Source organism: Pelobates fuscus, chromosome 8 (assembly GCF_036172605.1).
Source record: "Pelobates fuscus isolate aPelFus1 chromosome 8, aPelFus1.pri, whole genome shotgun sequence".
NCBI classification, from domain to species: domain Eukaryota; kingdom Metazoa; phylum Chordata; class Amphibia; order Anura; family Pelobatidae; genus Pelobates; species Pelobates fuscus.
This window is the reverse complement of record NC_086324.1, coordinates 107,226,920-107,254,080: the sequence shown is the minus strand read 5'-3', so window position 1 is coordinate 107,254,080 and position 27,161 is coordinate 107,226,920. Positions and strand designations below refer to the sequence as shown.

The window sequence follows — 27,161 nt, the reverse complement described above, 5'->3', positions numbered from 1 at the left end:
GTAGAGAATCTCCTGTTTCTTCTGCATGACAGGAAGCTGATCGTTGCAATCAGCTTCCTGTCAGGCCAAGTAGATGGTAGAGAAGATCACACGTGGTCCACTCAGCCTCTGTAGATAAAGTTAACAGAATAAGAGGAGCGGTGTGAGCTCCCCCCAACCCCGAATGGTCATCCAGACATTAAGCCCCCTGGCCAGTGCGTCCTAGGCAGACGCTTAGTTTGCTTAGCGGTCGACCCGGCCCTGCCTGTTACATAAACTAGTATGCCTGCAAAGCAAATGTGTACAGTTAAAGCAATTTTACTTATGCTCAGCAGTGGATCCCTGTTCTTGGACACCAGTGGCCGGCTGTTGAGGGAAACCACACTCATACGTGGTGAAGGAAGGTCGACAAGTTGCGGACGGTCTGAAATACATGTATGTGATAAATTAACTTCATATAAAGCAAAATCACATACGTATGTGTATGTTTAAATGCGCATGCGCACACACACACACACACATAACATTTATCTAACAATGCTATGCAAGTACTTACCTGAGGAAAGTGAAGCCAGGCCCATTTCCAGGGAGACAAGAGGTGAACCTGCTGCCCTGCTCTCCATGGAGACAGCATCTCCTGGTGCCTCTTCTGGGGACTGAGGGGCTTGCACTGATGGCATAGAAAACACACATTGGAGGGTTAACACAAGAAAACTGATATATGTACATTTTGACTAACAAATATGAATTTAAAGGACCACTACAGGCACCCAGACCACTTCAGCTCAATGAAGTGTTCTGGATGCCATGTCCCTCTAGTTTAAATCCTGCAGCTGAAAACATAGCAGTTCTAGAGGCTGTAGTGGCCTACTGACAGCCACTAGAGGCGCTTCCGTGATTCTCACTGTGAAAATCACAGTGAGAAGATGCTGGACGTCCATAGGAAAGCATTGAGTAATGCTTTCCTATGGGTGGTTTGAATGCGTGCACAGCTCTTGCTGCGCATTCGGAGCTGACGTCGGCAGAGGGAGGAGTGTTCCCCAGCGCCGAGGGAGCCTAGTGCTGGAGAAAGGTAAGTGGCTGAAGGGGTTAGAGAAAGGTAAGTGGCTGAAGTGGGAAGGGGGCCACAAGTTTGGGGGGACCTAATTACTAGTGATGTCACGAACATAAAATTTTCGGTTCACGAACGGCGAACGCGAACTTCCGCAAATGTTCGCGAACGGGCGAACCGGGCGAACCGCCATAGACTTCAATGGGCAGGTGATTTTTAAAACCCACAGGGACTCTTTCTGGCCACAATAGTGATGGAAAAGTTGTTTCAAGGGGACTAACACCTGGACTGTGGCATGCCGAAGGGGGATCCATGGCAAAACTCCCATGGAAAATTACATAGTTGATGCAGAGTCTGGTTTTAATCCATAAAGGGCATAAATCACCTAACATTCCTAAATTGTTTGGAATAACATGTTTTAAAACATCAGGTATGATGTTGTATCGATCAGGTAGTGTAAGGGTTACGCCCGCTTCACAGTGACAGACCAAACTCCCCGTTTAACGCACCGCAAACAACCGCAAACAGTCCATTTGCACAACCGCAAACTCCCCATTTGCACATGTTTTAGTGCAAACTAGTCTAACTACTAATATAGTTGAAACATGCTACTTTTATTCATGCCAGACAACCATGCAGGCCAGACTAACAAACATGCCAGGGACAATCATAGTTAACCACCTCAGATAGTAACATGGCTCCCTCTATATACAGAGTAAACATGGCTCCCTCTATATACAGAGTAACATGGCTTCCCTCTATATACCGTGTAAACATGGCTCCCTCTATATACAGAGTAACATGGCTCCCTTTATATACAGAGTAACATGGCTCCCCTCTATATACAGAGTAACATGGCTCCCTCTATATACAGAGTAACATGGCTCCCTCTATATACAGTGTAAACATGGCTCCTCTCTATATACAGAGTAACATGGCTCCCCTCTATATACAGAGTAACATGGCTCCCTCTATATACAGAGTAACATGGCTTCCCTCTATATACCGTGTAAACATGGCTTCCCTCTATATACCGTGTAAACATGGTTCCCTCTATATACAGAGTAACATGGCTCCCTCTATATACAGAGTAACATGGCTCCCCTCTATATACAGTGTAAACATGGCTCCTCTCTATATACAGAGTAACATGGCTCCCTCCATATACAGTGTAAACATGGCTCCTCTCTATATACAGAGTAACATGGCTCCCCTCTATACAGGGGCGTACCTGGAGCATTTGGCACCCGGGGCAGATCCTTTATTTGGCACCCCCCTCCCCAACTTTGAAATGTAAAAAACAACTGCAATTTTTTTAAATGTATGTGTATGCAGTGTGTGTATAGTGTATGAAGTGTATGCAGTGTGTGTGCAGTGTGTGTATAGTGTGTGCAGTGTGTGCATAGTGTATGCAGTGTGTGTATAGTGTTTGTGTATAGTGTGTGCATAGTGTATGCAGTGTGTGTATGTAGTGTGTGCAGTGTGTGTGCAGTGTGTATATTGTGTGCAGTGTGAATGCAGTGTGTGTAGTGTGTGTGTATATTGTGTGCATAGTGTATGCAGTGTGTGTATAGTGTGTACAGTGTGTGTGTATAGTGTGTGCAGTGTGTGTATAGTGTGTGCAGTGTGTGTATAGTGTGTATGCAGTGTGCTGGAGCTGGAGGAGGACTTCTGGCAGGCTCTGTGTCCAAGTGCCTAAAATGGCTGACATGGTGGTGGGCTGGCTGAGCTCCAAAATGGCTGAATGGCTGGCCTATAGAAAATCTGGATAGATTTTGCATTGAAGGACTGCCTTGAGTTGATACACTTTTTTTTTTTTACAGTTTTGTCTGGCAGTATGTAAAACCTATTTAATTGTCTACTACTTTCCCACTCCCTTCTAAAATGATACTGTGTTGCCAGTACCACCTGGCCCAAGAAGCTAAGCAAAAGCAATGCATTGCATTTGCAATGTCATTTGACATACGAATGACTATAGTGAGTGATGTTCGGTAGTTTACTAATAGTGCCAATACAGTTTCATGCAAATGATAGCGTTCGTGCATTTGACGGTTCGGGAGTTATTTCAGGAGTTGTAGGCATAAATTAAACGAAATACAGCATTCAATGCCATGTTAGATCAATGTACAATATTTGAAACAAATGGTTTTACTGAGTTCAGTTAAAGCTATTCGATATTTAGGGATTAGGGAACATAGTTTTATGTATTCAATTCATTTGGTTCAATTAAATCGCGCTGAATGAACAAACGAGTTTAGCCAAAATGAAAATACTAACTAATTTCGTACGAAAACGAATGGAAGAATTGACAAATTTCGGTTCTGACTAAACTAATTTCTTTTTCGAACGAATACATTCATACAAAACAAATTTCTGAAGTGCCCAAGTCTAGTGAACAGGTGTACTAAGTGGTAATACTACCACTAGTGCATATAGTGGAGCACTAAAATAAAGACAACACACTTATTACAACACACTTGTAATAAGGGATACTATAAACAATGAGCGCTATAATATAGAAGGAAGGACAGTGTGGTGCAATAAAATCTAAATCAAAATGTGACAAAGTGCTTTATTGTATCTCACTCACAAGTGTAGAGCCAATGGGATAGGCTCAAATCACTCTGGCAGATGTGTTCTAAGGTGACTTCTGTCTTTAGTCGAGTATGCTCAAAAAAGGAAAAATAAAACAAATGGAAGCACCTGCCTCTGGTGAAGTATGTCAGGACATAGAAAGTGACTCAGTGCAAAACATATGAACAAACTGTTTATCTTCTCAGAAACCTCAAAACTTGACTCCAAGTGAAATAACCTTAGTGTCACTTGAGGGCGACACTGCCCTATCCTTGGAGTGGAAGTAGATTCCGAAGATAGACCCAGACAATATATTTCATAGAATAAGTTGATATTTATTAATATACAAGATAACTCTAAAAAACAAAAACAGTATATAACCAAATCCAAAGGTGCTTGGATCTTCCTGAGACGTGTTTCACTGTTTTCCGTGACTTTTTCAATCAGTTGAATCTACTTTCTACATCTGAATGCTTTTAAATCATCCAGACTCGATCCTATTGGTCCATTTTCTTCCTTACCGGCCAATCGTGGACATCAGGTTACGCGGGAGTTGATGGTGCCAGCTGACTTCTTTTCCTCCTAAGTAGGCGGAAGTGGCGCGGCATGGTATCGACTGCGTCACTAATCCTATTTGTCCAGTTCTCCATTTTGCCTGTGGGCATTTGTCCTGGCAACAGCCTCAATATAGGGGCGGGCGGAAGTGACTTGATGAGTCCAGCATCACGTCACCTCCAGGTCCATGAATAAAGCAATTTGTCCCATTTTGATTTAGATTTTATTGCCCCATACTGTGCTTTATTTTATATTATAGTTCTCATTGTATATGGTAAATTTGTTGTCTTTTTATTTTAACGTTCCACTATATGCACCGGTGGTAGTATTACACCTGTTCATATTGTTTATTCTGTGTGTAGTTGGGGAGAAACTCACATAAATGTGGTAGCAGTTTTTAGATATATTTCAAACTTAATTGTAAGCGCAAGATTTGCACAGATGTTTTGGTACTGCTACACAGACTTGTCAGTAGTTTTGAAAGCTAGAGACCCCTGACTGAACAAAACGGACTATACCCAAGTTCATTCCGGCCTTTGGTAAACCACTACTGACCCAAAAGCACAGGAAAGGTTAGCTCCAATATGCTCACAATCATATAAATAAGCCACAGAAGTTTTGAGATTTTGTTCTTCGGAGCGAGGAAACAAAACTGGAACTCTTCAGCCCAATGAATCAGCAATATGTCTGGAGGGATAAGAATGATGCATATGCGGAAAACAACACTTTGCCTACAGTAAAGCACAGTGATGCTCTTTGGGTACTTTGCATCCTCTGGCACTGGAAACCTGCAACGTGTGTTCAGTGAAAGTATAAGGAAATCCTAGGAGAAAACATCATGCCATCTGTGAGGAAACTCAAGCTTGGGCGTCATTGGACCTTCCAATAAGATAATGATCACAATACGTCAAATTTCAGCAAGGCTTGGTTGCAGAAGAAGTCCTGGAAAATTCTACTGTGACAATCATCTGACATGAACCATATAGAAAATCTCTGGTGGGATTTAAAGAAGGCTGTTGCAGCATGCAAAGCCAAGAATATTACTCAAGTGCAAGCCATTGCTCATGAACAATGGGCTAAGATTCTTCAGGAATGCTGCTAGAAGTTAGTGTCTGGCTGTGCATCTTATTTGCAGCATGTTATAACCGCAAAAGGGTGCTCTACTAAGTACTAAAGATGCTAGCCATGAAGGGGTTAAATAATTTTGAGACTGGAGAGATTATAAGTTACATTGTAAGTTTAATTTGGGTTAACAACTTGAAACATTTATTGTGTTGAGCTATTTCAATTGCTTTTGTTTGATTTGTTCATTGCAAACAGCTGAAAGTGTGTACATTTTGACAAAAACAAAAAACAAAAAACAACTGTGTATGTATATCTTCATATATATAATTTGTAAACCATTTCCTGCATCAGTTAATTTCAGCAGGTGGGTGGCAAGAAGTTGCTTAATGGAGGAGAAAGACATTATGAAATAAAGTCATTTTAAGTTATTCCAAGCAAGTGGCCAAATCAAAGATCAAATTTTAGTCTGTACACACATGCAACAATAAATTGTTTGGTTTTGTATAATGTGGTGTTCAGACTTTAGCACTGAGTTAATGTTTTCCTGTTTCAGACCATTCCGCCCATCTGTCACATCCACAGGACGAGTCAGAAACAGTTCTCTTGTGCAACAAGTAACATTAAATGGAGATAACCTAAGTACGGAAATTTCCTTAATTGGTGGAAATGAAAGAGGCATTTTTATTAGTTGTGTCAAACATGATTCTGGTGCAGAAGAGGCTTCACTAAAGGAAGGATGTCAGCTTTTACTGGTAAGACTTGATGGCAAACATTAATCAGTATATTCTTTAGCTTATGTGAGTGGTTAACCTCTGATCTGGTCCCCGGTGCTACTTCAGTACGGTATCAAGATGTACATGATCGTGATGAGACTCCATGCAGCTGCCCTGGATACAGAAGTGGCTAAACTGCATAGCAAGACCACTTAATGTTATCTCACATATATATTATTATTATTATTATTATTATTATTATTAAGTGTTCTTGCATAGCAAGACCACTTAATGTTATCTCACATATATATTATTATTATTATTAAGTGTTCTTGCATAGCAAGACCACTTAATGTTATCTCACATATATATTATTCTTATTCTTATTCTTATTATAGCCAAATTTGCCACCCTAACTCCTCCCACAGTTTTTACACTACATAGACCAAAATTTACCAAAACGTGCAGATTGTGCCCGATCGGATTGCTATTACTTTGTGGAACGTTTCGCCGAATGGTTCACGGAATATCGTCGTTCTTGTGGCGAAATTTGTCCCATAGGAATGAATGGCAAAGCTAGAGTGGGAGCTGGCAAAAGCTGAAAAATCAGGACATGATTTCTAAACTGCCACCACTCCCTCATTTTCAGGCCCACCTACACAAATCTTATATCAAAACGTTCAGCTATCCGCGGTGTCACTAAAAATGTCCACGGCTAAGCCATAGTCCGAATAGTTTTCACAATATGACCATTTGTTGCAACTCATGCCGTCCATTGACATTCATTGAAACTCCACTCTGCAAAGCTCACATTTGAAGGGCAATTTCTAAACTGCGACTGTGCCTTCATTGTTAATATTGCAGATACATACTATGCATCGACATGTAGGTCTGGGTCTTGTGATTCTCACAATATAAAGCTCTTCGCTGTAGTATTTATAGTTTTTAAAATATGACCGTTTGAAGATGGCAACCGCAAAAATACTCTGACCTGTGCCAGGCTGCAGCAGCAAGTGATGTCATAGACAAAGCCTTTTACACCTGCTAATGTTTTTATAACTGTATGTTTTAATGTAACTGTGAAGCACTTTGGGCAACAATGTTGCAATTAAATGTGCTATATAAATGATAACAGTTACTCCGCCCACTCCAGTTGTAGACTATGGTGGAGGCAAGAACACTTCACACAATTTCCCCAGAAATTGTAGCTTTTCTAGTTAAGTGTTCTTGCATAGCAAGACCACTTAATGTTATCTCACATATATATTATTAAGTGTTCTTGCATAGCAAGACCACTTAATGTTATCTCACATATATATTATTCTTATTCTTATTCTTATTATAGCCAAATTTGCCACCCTAACTCCTCCCACAGTTTTTACACTACATAGACGAAAATTTACCAAAACGTGCAGATTGTTCCCGATCGGATTGCTATTACTTTGTGGAATGTTTCGCCGAATGGTTCACGGAATATCGTCGTTCTTGTGGCGAAATTTGTCCCATAGGAATGAATGGCAAAGCTAGAGTTGGAGCTGGCAAAAGCTGAAAAATCAGGACATGATTTATAAACTGCCACCACTCCTTCATTTTCAAGCCCACCTACACAAATCTTATATCAAAACGTTCAGCTATCCCTGCTGCCACTAGAAATGTCCACGGCTAAGCCATAGTCCTTATAGTTTTCACAATATGACCATTTGTTTGCAACTCACGCAGTCCATTGACATTCATTGAAACTCCACTCTGCAAAGCTCACATTTGAAGGGCAATTTCTAAACTGCGACTGTGCCTTCATTGTTAATATCTCAGAGACAAACTATACATCAAAATGTAGGTATGGGTCTTGTGATTCTCACAATATAAAGCTCTTCACTGTAGGATTTATAGTTTTTAAAATACGACCGTTTGAAGATGGCAACCGCAAAAATACTCTGACCTGGGCAAGGCTGCAGCAGCTAGTGATGTCATAGACAGGGCCTTTTGCACCTGCTAATGGTTTGTATAACTGTATGTTTTAATGTAACTGTGAAGCACTTTGGGCAACAACGTTGCAATTAAATGTGCTATATAAATAAATAATAACAGTTACTCCACCCACTCCAGTTGTAGACTACTGGTGGAGGCAAGAACACTTCACACAATTTCCCAAGAAATTGTAGCTTTTCTAGTTATTATTAAGTGTTCTTGCATAGCAAGACCACTTAATGTTATCTCACATATATATTATTATTATTATTCTTATTATTCTTATTATAGCCAAATTTGCCACCCTAACTCCTCCCACAGTTTTTACACTACATAGACAAAAATATACCAAAACGTGCAGATTGTTCCCGATCGGATTGCTATTACTTTGTGGAACGTTTCGCCGAATGGTTCACGGAATATCGTCGTTCTTCTGGCGAAATTTGTCCCATAGGAATGAATGGCAAAGCTAGAGTGGGAGCTGTCAAAAGCTGAAAAATCAGGACATAATTTCTAAACTGCCACCACTCCCTCATTTTCAGGCCCACCTACACAAATCTTATATCAAAACGTTCAGCTATCCCTGCTGCCACTAGAAATGTCCACGGCTAAGCCATAGTCCTGATAGTTTTCACAATATGACCATTTGTTTGCAACTCACGCCTTCCATTGACATTCATTGAAACGCCACTCTGCAAAGCTCACATTTGAAGGGCAATTTCTAAACTGCGACTGTGCCTTCCTTGTTAATATCTCAGAGACATACTATACATCAAAATGTAGGTCTGGGTCTTGTGATTCTCACAATATAAAGCTCTTCACTGTAGGATTTATAGTTTTTAAAATACGACCGTTTGAACATGGCAACCGCAAAAATACTCTGACCTGTGCAAGGCTGCAGCAGCAAGTGATGTCATAGACAGGGCCATTTGCACCTGCTAATGTTTTTATAACTGTATGTTTTAATGTAACTGTGCAACAACGTTGCAATTAAATGTGCTATATAAATAAATAACAGTTACTCCGCCCACTCCAGTTGTATACTACTGGTGGAGGCAAGAACACTTCACACAATTTCCCCAGAAATTGTAGCTTTTCTAGTTATTATTCTTATTCTTATTATAGCCAAATTTGCCACCCTAACTCCTCCCACAGTTTTTACACTACATAGACAAAAATTTACCAAAACGTGCAGATTGTTCCCGATCGCGTTGCTATTACTTTGTGGAACGTTTCGCTGAATGGTTCTCGGAATATCGTAGTTCTTGTGGCGAAATTTGTCCCATAGGAATGAATGGCAAAGCTAGAGTGGTAGCTGGCAAAAGCTGAAAAATCAGGACATGATTTCTAAACTGCCACTACTCCCTCATTTTCAAGCCCACCTACACAAATCTTATATCAAAACGTTCAGCTATCCCTGCTGCCACTAAAAATGTCCACGGCTAAGCCATAGTCCTGATTGTTTTCGCAATATGACCATTTGTTTGCAACTCACGCAGTCCATTGACATTCATTGAAACACCACTCGGCAAAGCTCACATTTGAAGGGCAATTTCTAAACTGCGACTGTGCCTTCCTTGTTAATATCTCAGAGACATACTATACATCAAAATGTAGGTCTGGGTCTTGTGATTCTCACAATATAAAGCTCTTCACTGTAGGATTTATAGTTTTTAAAATACGACCGTTTGAAGATGGGAACCGCAAAAATACTCTGACCTGGGCAAGGCTGCAGCAGCTAGTGATGTCATAGACAGGGCCTTTTGCACCTGCTAATGGTTTGTATAACTGTATGTTTTAATGTAACTGTGAAGCACTTTGGGCAACAACGTTGCAATTAAATGTGCTATATAAATAAATAATAACAGTTACTCCACCCACTCCAGTTGTAGACTACTGGTGGAGGCAAGAACACTTCACACAATTTCCCAAGAAATTGTAGCTTTTCTAGTTATTATTATTATTCTTATTCTTATTATAGCCAAATTTGCCACCCTAACTCCTCCCACAGTTTTTACACTACATAGACAAAAATTTACCAAAACGTGCAGATTGTTCCCGATCGCGTTGCTATTACTTTGTGGAACGTTTCGCTGAATGGTTCTCGGAATATCGTAGTTCTTGTGGCGAAATTTGTTCCATAGGAATGAATGGCAAAGCTAGAGTGGTAGCTGGCAAAAGCTGAAAAATCAGGACATGATTTCTAAACTGCCACTACTCCCTCATTTTCAAGCCCACCTACACAAATCTTATATCAAAACGTTCAGCTATCCCTGCTGCCACTAAAAATGTCCACGGCTAAGCCATAGTCCTGATTGTTTTCGCAATATGACCATTTGTTTGCAACTCACGCAGTCCATTGACATTCATTGAAACACCACTCGGCAAAGCTCACATTTGAAGGGCAATTTCTAAACTGCGACTGTGCCTTCCTTGTTAATATCTCAGAGACATACTATACATCAAAATGTAGGTCTGGGTCTTGTGATTCTCACAATATAAAGCTCTTCACTGTAGGATTTATAGTTTTTAAAATACGACCGTTTGAAGATGGGAACCGCAAAAATACTCTGACCTGTGCAAGGCTGCAGCAGCAAGTGATGTCATAGACAGGGCCATTTGCACCTGCTAATGTTTTTATAACTGTATGTTTTAATGTAACTGTGCAACAACGTTGCAATTAAATGTGCTATATAAATAAATAATAACAGTTACTCCGCCCACTCCAGTTGTATACTACTGGTGGAGGCAAGAACACTTCACAATTTCCCCAGAAATTGTAGCTTTTCTAGTTATTATTCTTATTCTTATTATAGCCAAATTTGCCACCCTAACTCCTCCCACAGTTTTTACACTACATAGACAAAAATTTACCAAAACGTGCAGATTGTTCCCGATCGGATTGCTATTACTTCGTGGAATGTTTCACCGAATGGTTCATTGAATATCGTCGTTCTTGTGGTGAAATTTGTCCCATAGGAATGAATGGCAAAGCTAGAGTGGGAGCAGGCAAAAGCTGAAAAATCAGGACATGACTTCTAAACTGCCACCACTCCCTCATTTTCAGGCCCACCTACACAAATCTTATATCAAAACGTTCAGTTATCCCTGCTTCCACTAAAAATGTCCACAGCTAAGCCATAGTCCTGATAGTTTTCACAATATGACCATTTGTTTGCAACTCACGCAGTCCATTGACATTCATTGAAACTCCACTCTGCAAAGCTCACATTTGAAGGGAAATTTCTAAACTGCGACTGTGCCTTCATTGTTAATATTTTAGAGACATACTATACATCAAAATGTAGGTCTGGGTCTTGTGATTCTCACAATGTGAAGCTCTTCGCTGTAGGATTTATAGTTTTTAAAATATGACCATTTGAAGATGGCAACCGCCAAAATACTCTGACCTGTGCCAGGCTGCAGCAGCAAGTGATGTCATAGACAGGGCCTTTTGCACCTGCTAATGTTTTTATAACTGTATGTTTTAATGTAACTGTGAGGCACTTTGGGCAACAACATTGCAATTAAATGTGCTATATAAATAAATAATAACAGTTACTCCGCCCACTCCAGTTGTAGACTACTGGTGGAGGCAAGAACACTTCACACAATTTCCCCAGAAATTGTAGCTTTTCTAGTTAAGTGTTCTTGCATAGCAAGACCACTTACTGTTATTTCACATATATATTATTATTATTATTATTATAGCCAAATTTGCCACCCTAACTCCTCCCACAATTTTTACGCTACATAAACAAAAATTTACCAAAACGTGCAGATTGTTCCCGATCGGATTGCTATTACTTTTTGGAACGTTTCGCCGAATGGATCACGGAATATCGTCGTTCTTGTGGCGAAATTTGTCCCATAGGAATGAATGGCAAAGCTAGAGTGGGAGCTGGCAAAAGCTGAAAAATCAGGACATGATTTCTAAACTGCCACCACTCACTCATTTTCAAGCCCACCTACACAAATCTTATATCAACACGTTCAGCTATCCCTGCTGCCACTAAAAATGTCCACGGCTAAGCCATAGTCCTTATAGTTTTCACAATATGACCATTTGTTTGCAACTCACGCCTTCCATTGACATTCATGGAAACTTCACTCAAGCAAGCTCAAACTTGAAGGGCAATTTCTAAACTGCGACTGTGCCTTCAATTTAATACTTCAGAGACATACTATGCATCAAAATGTAGGTCTGGGTCTTGTGATTCTCACAATATAAAGCTCTTCGCTGTAGGGTTTATAGTTTTTTAAATACGACAGTTTAAAGATGGCAACCGCCAAAATACTCTGACCTGTGCCCAGGCTGCAGCAGCAAGTGATGTCATAGACAGGGCCTGCTAATGTTTTTATGAATGTATGTTTTAACCCCTTAAAGACTGAGCCAAAACAAAATGTAAACAAAACCTGGCATTTGCGCTATATGTCTGTCCAACCGTAATTCACCTCTTTCATATTAAATGCACCCACCCTTATTATATATCATTTTATTCAGGGGAAACAGGGCTTTCATTTAATATCAAATACATAGCTATGAAACATAATTTAATATGAGAAAAATGAGAGAAAATAAGAAATGTTATTGTTTTAGTTCTACATGACATTTTAACGGTCAATGTCATAATACTGTTTGCTTTCACTGTAATAAAATACACATATTTGTATTCAGCAAATTCTCACGTGTAAAACAGTACCCCCTATGTACAGGTTTTATGGTGTTTTGGGAAACAATATACAGCTCTTTGCTGTAGGATTTACAGTTATTAAAATATGACCATTTGAAGAATGAAAAGTAATCAGGAGAGGCAAAATACTCTGACCTGTGCCAGGCGGGAGCAGCAAAGAAAGAGGGAGTGATGTCATAGACAGGGCCTTTTGTACACCTACTGACTTTTGCTGGAGATTTTCAGTAAAGAGAGTTATGCAAATATGAAGCCTCCTGTCATGTGGTAAAATTAGAGCTGTGTGAATATCATCATGCCATCTAAAGGAAAGAGATCTAAAGCTGCAAAGATACGCTGGACTAAACTGGACCTTTCAGATCCACGTTTTCGGGATCCGGAGCCCCACAGCAGCATAGTGGAAATGGAGGTTTGTGAAAGTGAATGTGCCCAGGAGGTACATAGTGATCCTGTGGTGCCATTCCCATGTTCAACTAAGTGTCAAGTTCAAGAGCACAGTGACAGTGTGATGGGCACTTCTGAAAACCATGGCATGCAAGAACCATGTGTACCAAGTGAGATATCTGTGCAGGCATCATTTCATCAGGGTCATCATGGCTATGGAAGTTTAAGGAACAAACAATGTACATGCATGGCTCTGACATTTTTGGCATTCCACAGTGAGCTTGATGATGTGAGGAAGGATGATCTTGATCAAATACTGAAGAAGGGCAACAGCTTGTATGGCACAACAATACAACAGCTAAAATGAAGAAATGTCTATCAGCACCAACACTTGACAATGGAAGAAGTGCCCCTCAGAGTCAACACTGAAAAATATGAGTATAACGTTGTTAAATCTCCAGTGTTATCGGGATGTGTGAGAGCCACGGTAGACGGTGACAACCAAGGTTGGTTTGTTGACCTCTCCACAAGACTTCAGTGCCTCAATGCAGATGTTACACATGCACTTTTTATAGTAGTGCCATATTGCATTGCATTGTTCAGAGACAAGTCTGGGAGATATGGACTGTTTGATTCTCATAGTCGAAATAATGATGGACTTCCAGCCACTGGAAAAGGAAAAGCTGTTATGATCACTTTTACACATTTGAGTGATATGTGGGCAAGGATTTATAATTTGTATGAATTGCTCCTTACAGACACCAGAGGCCCTATTGATGGACTGCAGTATGACTTCATGCCAGTCTCATTTCATCGTGCAAGACGTCTGTCAGATGGTTTGCTGTCCCCACCGGTGCAATCTTACAAACCACATAATGGGAAGCATGTGGAGAACAAATTGACACAGATGACCAGATATGCAACACACACTGGATTCCCAGCCAGTAAGCATTCTCCACGATCACTTGATGCACAATCCTCACAGGGCATATGGAAAGACAGTAAGGCATTTTCCAAATTAAATGCACAGCAACAACAAAAACTGAAGACAAGACACAGAAATGAAAGAAGGCATGGTTTCAAGGCTACAAAGATGTCTGTCACCAATAAGAAGAGGACATACATCACCAGCCGATACAGAGCAGATGCTGATTTTAAGTTGAAGCAGAAGCAATATATAATTCGCAAATATGCGACAGATGCCGATTTCAACTTGAAGCAGAAGCAATACATCACCAGAAAATATGCAACAAATGCCGATTTCAACTTGAAGCAGAAGCAATACATCACCAGAAAATATGCGACAAATGCCGATTTCAACTTGAAGCAGAAGCAATACATCACCAGAAAATATGCGACAAATGCCGATTTCAACTTGAAGCAGAAGCAATACATCACCAGAAAATATGCAACAAATGCCGATTTCAACTTGAAGCAGAGGCAATACATCACCAGAAAATATGCGACAAATGCCGATTTCAACTTGAAGCAGAAGCAATACATCACCAGAAAGTATCATAATGATCCTGCTTTCAGAAAACGTCACTTGCAACATTGCATGAGTTACATGAAAATGAAACGTCACACTCAAGCAGATTTTCGCATAACCCATAAGATGCAATGTGCCTTCAAAATAAGAATGAAATATAGACGATGGACATGTGTCATGCGGGAATGCAGTCAACCAGTGGACAACAGCCTAATGCAGACAGCCATATCCACTTTCCATGAATGCATTAAAGCTGGGCCAACGTTTGTGTGCACGATGTGTCATCGCACCCTTTTCCCTAACCAAGTGAAACATTGCATTCACAGTAATTACAAGAAGAATCTACACATTGTTGCTGCCTGTTTGACAGGGAAATATGTCCATGTGTGCAACAATCACTGTCAAGGCCCTGAACAATGCACCGTACCAGATGAAAGGACCAAAGAATGGATTTGTCACAACTGTGATTCACATTTAAAAGCAGGACACAAATCATCCATCGCTGTGGCTAACAACATGGAGCTGGCGCCCATTCCCCCAGAGCTTTGCATTTTGAATGTGCTGGAAAGACAACTTTTGGCCAAAATACTGCCATTTGCCAAGATCATCACACTTCCCAAAGGTCGACAGGCAGCTATACACGGCGCTGTAGTGTGTGTGCCATCCGAGGTGGAAACCACGGTCAATACTCTACCAAGATCGCACAGCACATCCCAGTTACACAGAGTGAAGCTGAAAAGACGTCTGACTTACAAAGGCCACCAGCTGTTTCACAATGTCAACATGAGAAATGTAGTAGCAGGTCTGTCAAAACTCATTGACACACACCCCGACTACAGTGACATTTCAATCAGAGTGGATGAGACAATCGCTGATGATGATAATGATGATGATGGGATGGAACTCGACAGTTGTGATGAAACTGAAATGATGGAGAAACTTGAACGCATCGAAAATTGTGATCCATCAGAGGTACAGTCTGCATGTTTACTGGCTGCTTCTGAGCAACAGGAAGGCCATGACCAACAACCTCCCAATGCAGAGGATGAAAAGGATTCACTAAGACCTGGAATTGGCCTAGACAGTTGTTTGCAGCCATCTGACCTTGGAGAGGAAGCACTGACACACGGTGATGGGATATTCAGCATTGCACCTGCACAAGGAAACACACCTGTCAGCTTCTTTAAAGTTCCTAGGCTTGAGGCAATGGCTTTCCCTGTTCAGTTTCCTACTGGACAGAATACATTGGACCAGGCAAGACAAGTCAAACTGTCCCCGAGCATGTATTTCAATGCAAGGCTTTTTTGTGTTGATACTCGTTTTGCAAGAGACACAAGCTACCTCTTCTTTGCACAGTTTGTCACAGAAACACACATGGCCAAAAGCAGCATGTCCATCCAGTTAAGGAAAGGAAAACCCAATACCAGGGATGGACAGAAAATATCCAACAAGCTGCTACAGGACAAGCGTGAGGTTGAGAGGTTGGTGTGAAACCGAGATGCCACAAGGTTCATGCAACCACTGAGAGGGAGTCCAGCTTATTGGGATAAAAATCTGAACAATTTGTTAGCCATGGTCAGACAATTGGGTAAGCCAACATTTTTTCTTACCTTCTCTGCTGCAGAATTCAGATGGCCAGAGGTAATAACGGCAATAAAGGCGCAACAAGGTCAAAAGGTGGATTTTGCAGAGCTAGACTGGGCTGAAAAGTGTGACATTCTTCGAGGCAACCCAGTGACCACCATGCGCATGTTTGACAAACGAGTTGATGCTCTGATGCGAGAGCTGCTGTTGGGTCCTGCACAGCCAATCGGTGAAGTTATCGATTACTTTTACCGGGTTGAATTTCAGGCGAGAGGGAGCCCTCATATACATTGTCTCTGTTGGGTAGCAGGAGCTCCTATATTTGGACAAGATAGTGATGACCAGGTGTGTGCCTTTATAGATCATAACATCTCATGCCAGCTGCCTGATGAAGCCAAACATGCCTTACTTCACAGATTTGTAACAGAACTTCAAATGCACAGCAGATCTCATTCAAACTCGTGCAAGAAAGGTAACAGAGTATGCAGATTTGGATTTCCAAAGCCACCTATTAGAAAAACGAGGATAACTTACCCGTTGCCAGAAGAACAAGGAGATTGTGCAATGAAACCACAAGCAGCCAAAAACAAACTGAAACCAGTCTGGGATTTGCTCAATAACCCGAATGTGGAGCTTGAAGACATGTCACAGCTACTGGTGCAGTGTGATATGACTTTGAATCAGTACAACTCGTACATTGAGGCATTGACCTCCTCAAGCGTGATTGTAATGAAACGTGATGTCAAGGACTGCTGGGTGAACAACTACAATCCACATTTGCTGACGGCCTGGAACGCCAACATGGACATCCAGTACATTCTTGATGAGTATGGTTGCATCATGTACATGTTGTCCTACATATCCAAACCAGAACGTGAGCTGAGTGACCATCTCAAAAAAATAGTCAAAGAAATGAGCGCAGAAACAGAGACAGAACGGGAAGAAATGAAAGAAGTTCTTCAGGCTTATTCAAAACACAGAGAGGTCAGTGCCCAGGAGTCTGTGGCCCGTACGTGCAGCCTGAAAATGAAGTCTTGCTCACGTGAGGTTGTTTTTCTGCCAACTGGTGACAACGCACTGAAAATGAGTCTCCCGCTCAGTGCGTTGCAGAACAAACCAGCCGATTCTCTTAATGTGTGGATGACGAGTTTTGTTGACAAATATAGAGCCAGACCCGAAACACCAGAGTTTGAGTCCATGTGTCTTGCAGACTTTGCATCCCATTACAGGGTTGTCTATGGCAAGCAGAAGGAAGATGGCAAGCAAAAGGAAGACGGCAAGCATGTCAGCCTTTTGAATGAAATGGGAATGATTCAAAAACGCACAAGAGGGAAGCCTGCAATCATCAGGTACGCACGCTACTCAGAGAAGAAGGACCCAGAGAACTACTACGGCAGACTGCTTAAACTCTACCTTCCCCACCGTTCAGAGTCATCACTGAAAACTGTAAGGTTCCCAACACACCAGGAATTTTACAAAGGCGCCTGTGTGAGCGTACCAGGAGAAGAAGCAATCCGAGCAGTGTCTGCAATTGTTACCAGCAACCAAAAGAAGTTCGAACAACACAACAAAATTGTGGAACAAGTCTTGAATGACTTTGTAAAAAATGGCCCTGTTGAAGATGCTTGGAACACCTTTGCCCCAGAAGTTGAGTAAGATAGGTTGGAATGTATAGAGGAACGCAAAGAAGCGGAGCCACTTCATGAGAATGAACAAGATGATGTTCCGAAGTATACACGTCACAAACATACAGGTGGAATTGTGCTTACTGTGAAGGCCCCACAAATGTGCCCTGATTTCCTTCGGAAAATGTACAGAAACCTTAACCGGACACAAGCTCAGACATTCTACTCAGTTTGTGACTGGTGCACTAACCGTGTGCGTGGCCTAAATCCTGACCCATTCTATTACTTTGTCACTGGTGGTGCAGGAACAGGCAAATCACACCTGATAAAATGCATCTATGCTGAGGCGACAAAGATACTTTGTAAACTTACCAGACTACGTGAGGAAGCAGACATATCCATGCCCAGCGTTTTACTAACTGCATTTACAGGAACAGCAGCTTTCAACATTTCAGGCAACACTTTGCATTCTCTGCTGAAGTTGCCAAGAAGCTTGAAGCCACCCTACCAAGGACTTGGAAATCTCATAGATGAAGTGAGGGCACAGCTGTCAAATGCGGAGATCATTGTTATTGACGAGGTGTCAATGATTTCAAAGCCCCTGTTTGCCTACATCAACTGGAGATTACAGCAAATCAAAGGCAGTAAGAAACCTTTTGGTGGTATCTCAGTACTAGCAGTAGGAGACTTTTACCAAGTCCCCCCGCTGGGAAAAAGTAAGCCACTCTGCGTGTTTGAGGAAAATACCAATGACGTCTGGAAAGACTACTTTCAGATGATCACGCTGACAGAGATCATGCGACAGAAGGATGACATTTCATTTGCAGAGCTTTTGAATAGAATCAGAGTTAAGCAGAAGACTGGCACCTTAAGCAATGATGACAAAGGTCTGCTTGCTCAGGCTTTGACAGATCCCACCCACTGCCCTAATGACGTGCTGCACATCTTTGCCACCAACAAAGAGGTTCACAAATATAATGCCGCAACTGTGTCTGTTCTCCATTCAAATGTCACCAACATAGATGCCGACGATTACAGAAAAGACCCTAAAACAGGAGTGATGCAGAGGCAACACCAACCTTTCAAAGGTCACAAAGACAATCTGATTGACACACTGCAAGCAGCTGAAGGTGCCCGTATCATGATCACAAGAAACATTGATGTTGAAGATGGGCTTGTTAACGGGACATTTGGCAGGATTGCAAGAATAATCACCCAGACTGAGAATGGTGCTACTACGGTAAACAAGCTTGAGCTTGTACTGGACAATCCAAATGCAGGACAGAGATACCGTAACAAGTCATCTTGTGATGATGACAACTTGGTGTACATTGAAAGGGTAGAGGAAAACCTGAGACAGAAAGGAGTTGTTCGCAGGCAGTTCCCCCTGAAGTTGACTTTTGCATGTACAATTCATAAGTGTCAGGGGATGTCGATACAGTCGGCAGTGGTCTCATTGAAACGGGTCTTCCAACCGGGAATGGCCTATGTTGCTCTGAGTAGAACGACTACACTGCAAGGACTGCACATAACAGACTTTGATGAGAAGAAGATCTTTGCTGATCCTGAAATCACAGCCTCCCTGGACTCAATGAAGAATGCATCACTGGAAAGTGTTATGCCCCTCTTAAAGTTTCTACAGACAACAGACAAACAGAAAACATTAACAATTATCCATCACAACACGGAAGGATTACCAGCTCACATTGAAGATATCAAATCTCACCACGAGTTGACACTTGGAGATGTTTTATGTTTCACTGAAACTCAACTCTCAGGCTCTTCTGTTGCTGAAAGTCTCCAGCTGGAGGGCTACAACCTGTTCAAATGCAACAGACATCTCTCGTACACGAACCGTCCTGACATTGCAAGTAAAGGTGGCGGAGGTGTCGCCTTGTATGTCAGAAACCATTTCAAGGCCTTTGAAAAGCAGTACCATCACAATGACTTGGAGTTCTTGGTTGTCAAACTGGAGTCCCCTGTACAAGCTTTGATCGCCGTTGTTTACAGGCCACCTGATTACAGTATTGGCCAATTCCTTACTAACCTGCTGGGCCTCTTGGAATCTTTGGAAAGAATTGATTGCCAACCTATAATACTCTGTGGAGATTTCAATGAAGATTTTCTGTGCAGAGCAAAGAAGCCAATATCTGACCTTCTTCACTCAAGAGGATATACCCAACTGGTCTGGGCAGCCACCACAGAAAAAAACACACTGTTGGATCACATTTACATCTCCAGGGTGCAGCACTGTCTCCAGTCAGGAGTACTGCACAGTTATTACAGCTATCATGATCCCGTGTATTGTGTTTTGAGCAGTGGTTGTGAACATGCTTATAGCCTGCATAAACAAGGCATGAGCGTTGCCAGGAAACAGTGGTTGTAAACACTGATTATCACCAAACAGATAGCACACCTTCACCTCCATTCTACGTCAAGATGCTGAGACCCCCCAAATGCATGTGGTCATACCTTCATCTGCTAGGCTTGATAATGCTGCTAATGTTTTAATAAATGTATGTTTTAATGTAACAGTGAAGCACTTTGGGCAACAACGTTGCAATTAAATGTACTATATAAATAAATAAAAGTTGAAATGCATTTCTCACACTATCAAGCTTGCCATGTGCACTTTTTAAATGTGATCAATCAATTGGTTAGTGTAATGTTTACTATCTTTACTCACTCCAAACACTCCACACAGTTACTCTGCCCACTCCATAAAGTAACTCTGTCCAGTCCAACCTTTCCACAGTTACTTCAGCCACTCCAACCACACAACAGTTACTCAAGCCACTCCACCCAGTTACTCCGCCCACTCCAGTTGTAGACTACTGGTGGAGGCAAGAACACTTCACACAATTTCCCCAGAAATTGTAGCTTTTCTAGTTATTAAGTGTTCTTGCATAGCAAGATCACTTAATGTTATCTCACATATATATTATTAAGTGTTCTTGCATAGCAAGACCACTTAATGTTATCTCACATATATATTATTAAGTGTTCTTGCAAAGCAAGACCACTTACTGTTATCTCACATATATATTATTATTATTATTATTATTATTATAGCCAAATTTGCCACCCTAACTCCTCCCACAGTTTTTACACTACATAGACAAAAATAAAACAAAACGTGCAGATTGTTCCCGATCGGATTGCTATTACTTTGTGGAACGTTTCGGCGAATGGTTCTCGGAATATCGTCGTTCTTGTGGCAAAATTTGTCCCATAGGAATGAATGGCAAAGCTAGAGTGGTAGCTGGCAAAAGCTGAAAAAACAGGACATGATTTCTAAACTGCCACCAGTCCCTCATTTTCAGGCCCACGTACACAAATCTTATATCAAAATGTTCAGCTATCCCTGCTGCCACTAAAAATATCCACGGCTAAGACATAGTCCTGATAGTTTTTACAATATGACCATTTGTTTGCAACTCGCGCCACCCATTGACATTCATTGAAACTCCACTCTGCAAAGCTCACATTTGAAGGGCAATTTCTAAACTGCGACTGTGCCTTCATTTTTAATATTGCAGAGACATACTATACATCAAAATGTAGGTCTGGGTCTTGTGATTCTCACAATATAAAGCTCTTCACTGTAGGAATTATAGTTTTTAAAATACGACCGTTTGAAGATGGCAACTGCAAAAATACTCTGACCTGTGCCAGGCTGCAGCAGCAAGTGATGTCATAGACAGGGCCTTTTCAACCTGCTAATGTTTTTATAACAGTATGTTTTAATGTAACTGTGAAGCACTTTGGGCAACAACGTTGCAATTAAATGTGCTATATAAATAAATAATAACAGTTACTACGCCCACTCCAGTTGTAGACTACTGGTGGAGGCAAGAACACTTCACACAATTTCCCCAGAAATTGTAGCTTTTCTAGTTCTTATTCTTATTCTTATTATAGCCAAATTTGCCACCCTAACTCCTCCCACCGTTTTTACACTACATAGACAAAAATGTACCGAAACGTGCAGATTGTTCCCGATCGCATTGCTATTACTTTGTGGAACGTTTCGCCGAATGGTTCACGGAATATCGTCGTTCTTGTGGCGAAATTTGTCCCATAGGAATTAATGGCAAAGCTAGAGTGTGAGCTGGCAAAAGCTGAAAAATCAGGACATGAGCTAAGCCATAGTCCTGATAGTTTTCGCAATATGACCATTTGTTTGCAACTCACGCCGTCCATTGACATTCATTGAAACTCCACTCTGCAAAGCTCACGTTTTAAGGGCAATTTCTAAACTGCGACTGTGCCTTCATTGTTAATATTGCAGAGACATATTATGCATCAAAATGTAGGTCTGGGTCTTTTGATTCTCACAATATAAAGCTCTTCGCTGTAGGATTTATAGTTTTCAAAATATGACCATTTGAAGATGGCAACCGCCAAAATACTCTGACCTGTGCCAGGCTGCAGCAGCAAGTGATGTCATAGACAAAGCCTTTTGTACACCTGCTAATGTTTTTATAAATGTATGTTTTAATGTAACTGTGCAACAACGTTGCAATTAAATGTGCTATATAAATGATAACAGTTACTCCGTCCACTCCAGTTGTAGACTACTGGTGGAGGCAAGAACACTTCACACAATTTCCCCAGAAATTGTAGCTTTTCTAGTTCTTATTATTCTTATTACAGCCAAATTTGCCACCCTAACTCCTCCCACAGTTTTTACACTACATAGACAAAAATATACCAAAACGTGCAGATTGTTCCCGATCGGATTGCTATTACTTTGTGGAATGGTTCTCGGAATATCGTTGTTGTTGTGGCGAAATTTGTCCCATAGGAATGAATGGCAAAGCTAGAGTGGGAGCTGGCAAAAGCTGAAAAATCAGGACATGATTTCTAAACTGCCACCACTCCCTCATTTTCAGGCCCACCTACACAAATCTTATATCAAAACGTTCAGCTATCCCTGCTGCCACTAAAAATGTCCACAGCTAAACCATAGTCCTTATAGTTTTCACAATATGACCATTTGTTTGCAACTCACACAGTCCATTGACATTCATTGAAACTCCACTCTGCAAAGCTCACATTTGAAGGGCAATTTCTAAACTGCGACTGTGCCTTCATTGTTAATATCTCAGATACATACTATGCATCAAAGTGTAGGTCTGGGTCTTGTGATTCTCACAATATAAAGCTCTTCACTGTAGGAATTATAGTTTTTAAAATACGACCGTTTGAAGATGGCAACTGCAAAAATACTCTGACCTGTGCCAGGCTGCAGCAGCAAGTGATGTCATAGACAGGGCCTTTTCAACCTGCTAATGTTTTTATAACTGTATGTTTTAATGTAACTGTGAAGCACTTTGGGCAACAACGTTGCAATTAAATGTGCTATATAAATAAATAATAACAGTTACTACGCCCACTCCAGTTGTAGACTACTGGTGGAGGCAAGAACACTTCACACAATTTCCCCAGAAATTGTAGCTTTTCTAGTTCTTATTATTCTTATTATAGCCAAATTTGCCACCCTAACTCCTCCCACAGTTTTTACACTACATAGACAAAAATATACCAAAACGTGCAGATTGTTCCCGATCGGATTGCTATTACTTTGTGGAACGTTTCGGCGAATGGTTCTCGGAATATCGTCGTTCTTGTGGCGAAATTTGTCCCATAGGAATGAATGGCAAAGCTAGAGTGGGAGCTGGCAAATGTAGGTCTGGGTCTTGTGATTCTCACAATATAAAGCTCTTCACTGTAGGATTTATAGTTTTTAAAATACGACCGTTTGAAGATGGCAACCGCCAAAATACTCTGACCTGTGCAAGGCTGCAGCAGCAAGTGATGTCATAGACAAAGCCTTTTCTACACCTGCTAATATTTTTATAAATGTATGTTTTAATGTAACTGTGCAACAACATTGCAATTAAATGTGCTATATAAATAAATAATAACAGTTACTCCGCCCACTTCAGTTGTAGACTACTGGTGGAGGCAAGAACACTTCACACAATTTCCCCAGAAATTGTAGCTTTTCTAGTTATTATTATTATGATGATATTTATATAGCGCCATCAAATTCCGCAGCGCTTTACAATGGGTGGACGAACAGACATGTAGTTGGAACCAGACAAGTTGGACACACAGGAACAGAGGGGTTGAAGGCCCTACTCAATGAGCTTACATGCTAGAGGGAGTGAGGTAAAATGACACAAAAAGGTAAGGATAGTATTTCATATACTATTGTGTCCTACCATTAAAACGTAGTCCTATTGAACCATCAACGTGCGTGTGTCATTCAATTGGGTTTCCCAGTACTGCAGAGGTACAGACAAAATCAGTGATTGATAAATTAATAGAATTCCATGGCAAACAAGCACTTTTAAAGAATTCTTCACCAACCTAACAGGAGGCATGACAGTGTGTGTGTGTGTGTGTGTGAGGGAGGGTGACAGATTGTATAAGGGAGTGACAGTGTGTGTGAGGGGAAATATACAATGTGTGGGTGTGGGGTGACAGTTTGTGTGTGAGGGATGATACTGTGTGGGGGGTGATCCTGTGAGGGAGGGGTGATACTGTGAGGGACAGTGGGGTGATACAGTGCGGTGATAGTGTGTGTGGGACAGTGGGGTTATATTGTGTGGGAGGGGGGTGATACTGTAAGGGAGGGGGTTATATTGTGAGGGAGCGGGGTCATGGTGTGTAGGAGGGGGGATACTGGAAGGGAGGGGTGATGGTGTGAGGGATGGGGTGTACTGGGAGGGGGTGATGGTGTTACGGAGGTTGTATACTGGGAATGGGGTAATAATGAGTGTCGATCCTGGAAGGTGTGATGGTGTGAACGATGGGGTATACTGGGAGGGAGGGGATGATAGTGTGAGGAAGGGGGCATACTGGGACAGACAATGGGGTGATACTGTGTGGGACAGTGGGCTGATAGTGTGTCGGAGGGGGAGACACTGTGAGAAAGGGGATGATGATGTGTGGGAGGTGGTAATACTGTGATACTGTGATATAGGGGTGATACTGTGAGGGAGTGAATATACTGTGAGGGAGCAGGGGCATAGTGTGTAGGAGAGGGGATACTGGAAGTGAGGTGGTGATGGTGTGAGGGAGGTGGTGATGGTGTGAGGGAGGGGGGATACTGTGAGGGAAGGGGTATACTGGGAGGGGGTGATGTGTGTTTCTATTTCTTTGGTTAAAATGTATGTAGGATTCGTATGATTGTTCGGCAGTTTCCATCCATACGAATGGAAACTACCGAACCAATAGACCACCCCAGAGAGAAGTGTGTACCTTACTAAGCGTTCACACTTCTCTAACCGCAGGTTAATTGGTACTTTATTGATGTATCTGGGTGGCCGCCGTTCAGTATACGAACACGTGGCGGCGGCCATCTTACGCACGAAAATCTCAGCGGGGTTTGGTCGTCGAGTGTCCGGAGCTCAAATCGATTACCCGAACACCGCTGAGGCTCCATAACTCCCGAACGGGGAGGCTAATCAGCCTCCCGTTCGGTAAGTTTAAAGTACCGAACAAGGGGATTCATAAGAATGCAAGGTTAATCGTGGATGGAAGTATTTTATGTGTGTTTTACCTCCCGAACGAAGACCGACCGCAGGGCCAAAACACATGGAACCCTTTTCGGATACCACCTCGTGTGCGGTCGGTCAAATTACACCCTCCACCTAACTCCCGAACTCCTGGTCCGATCTGGGTGAATTTTGGATATGTTAGTCACCCAAATCAGGGCTACCAGGGGGTACCCACAGTATTATTGTCACTACTTGTTTTAGGGTACATTCAGAACTCTGGGAAAACTACAGTATGTGTAATGGGATTAGGTGTCATACTGAGGGGAGGAGATGTGTGGGAGGTAACTGTTACACTATTGGATACTGTACTGATTAATGTGAATCCCTCCCTTGCATGGGAGCATGTTTTATAAGGAGACTGTGTGGATTAAAAGTCAGTTCTGCTCCTGATGATGTGTGTCGTCCAGTCATTGGGATCTGTATGGGGATATTCGTGGATTACTTTGTTTGCTGGAATTATTGCTTCATGGTGTTTTTACTACTTGTTCCTGAGCCTTAGTGGAGTTAACCTGTGGAATACCAGGCCTCCGCTACAGTGATACTGTGAGGAATGGGGGTACTAGTCTGAAGGAGGGGGTAATAGTTCAAGGGACGTAATGGTGTGAGGAAAGGGGGGGTACTGTGAAGGAGGGTGTGACGAGACCAATCTCGCTACTGTGCATTGGAGGAGCCTGGTTGCCTGCCTGCTGCCTTTAGACTATGGCCCCATGTTGAAACGCTTGATTTTCCCCTGCAAAGATACAAAAGCCGGGTCATTCGGTGCTTGCCCTGTTTGAGCGGTGATACCCCATATAGCTATGGCAATTGAATGGCAATTGAATGGCAATTGAACTGTATGTGTGTGATCTGAGCGCCATTCAGTAATAATGTGTGCGCAGATCTGAGCTATCTGGGGATATGTTGAATGTACCTGTTTTATGCAATGTAGAGAAATAGACGAAAACTTTGAGTAGAGAGAGATTGTCAGGTTGCCATAAACTTATTGGGGGGTAACCCCTATGAGAAGTAGAAATAGTAGAAAGATGTACTAGTTAACCAGAAAGGAGGAGAAGGAATGCCAAAGGAAATATCTCATTCTCAACCCCCTGTCTGGAACTGGTACCATTGTGGCAACCCATGAGACTACATAAGTAGTGCAAATTATATTAAAATATACCTTTTAATGGAAAACATTAAAACAAGTGTCAAAATATTGAAAGATAAAAAACTAATATGAGGCTGTATGGTAGACCGTTTGGTTTGGTGGCATGCAGGCTAAATTGCCTTAAATATATTAGCAACAAAAGTGGATTTAGTAGAGGAAAAAGGAAACTAAATTGTAGAAAAAGTTTCCACACCATGTACAGATTACAATCTTGTAATAAGAATCCTCCGTTCTAAATAGAAACACTGTTGCAAAAACCACGTCCCAGTCGCTAAGGGACCACTAACAGCTATCAACTGAAGTTCGTTGCTGAATTTCTATTCTGAATACTGAAATAGTAAGGAGATCGATCGCTGTCTAACCTCCAGTCACTTAAGCAAAAACGAAACTTTCTAGTAGCTGCGTGTCCCTGCGGCTAGAATACCTCTCGGCTGCAAACTAAACCTCACAGTTTAAACTAAGCTCGAGCTATCCTGGAGAAATATATATCAGAAGACATTCTGTCTATCCCTTGTCTAGCTCCACAGCTCGCTATTGTCAAAGCGTCCCGACGCGCGTTTCGCCGTAAACCGGCTCGTCCAGGGGAACCGGGTCAGAAGAAAGTTGTAATTTAAATATCCCGCCCTCTGATGCTATTGGCTGGTACTTCCATCAGCCGTTGCTGAGAGGGGAGGGACAAAACTCAGAGAGAGTTTAACCCTTTCTAGCCGGGTATAGATTGGCATATCTGTTAGAATGATTAAGTTGCATATTAATTCAAGCAAGTAG

General features: G+C 41.7%; 1 protein-coding gene across 1 annotated transcript in view; it reads left to right on the top strand.

The window, feature by feature from the left end:
• The window catches only part of CARD11 (caspase recruitment domain family member 11), a 1,037,045-nt gene that overhangs the window by 659,245 nt on the left and 350,639 nt on the right, over positions 1-27,161 (top strand). Inside the window, exon 15 of the mRNA XM_063430219.1 lies at positions 5,778-5,976. Within this exon, the coding sequence (XP_063286289.1) occupies positions 5,778-5,976 (199 nt within the window). The remainder of the gene's footprint in view (positions 1-5,777; positions 5,977-27,161) is intronic.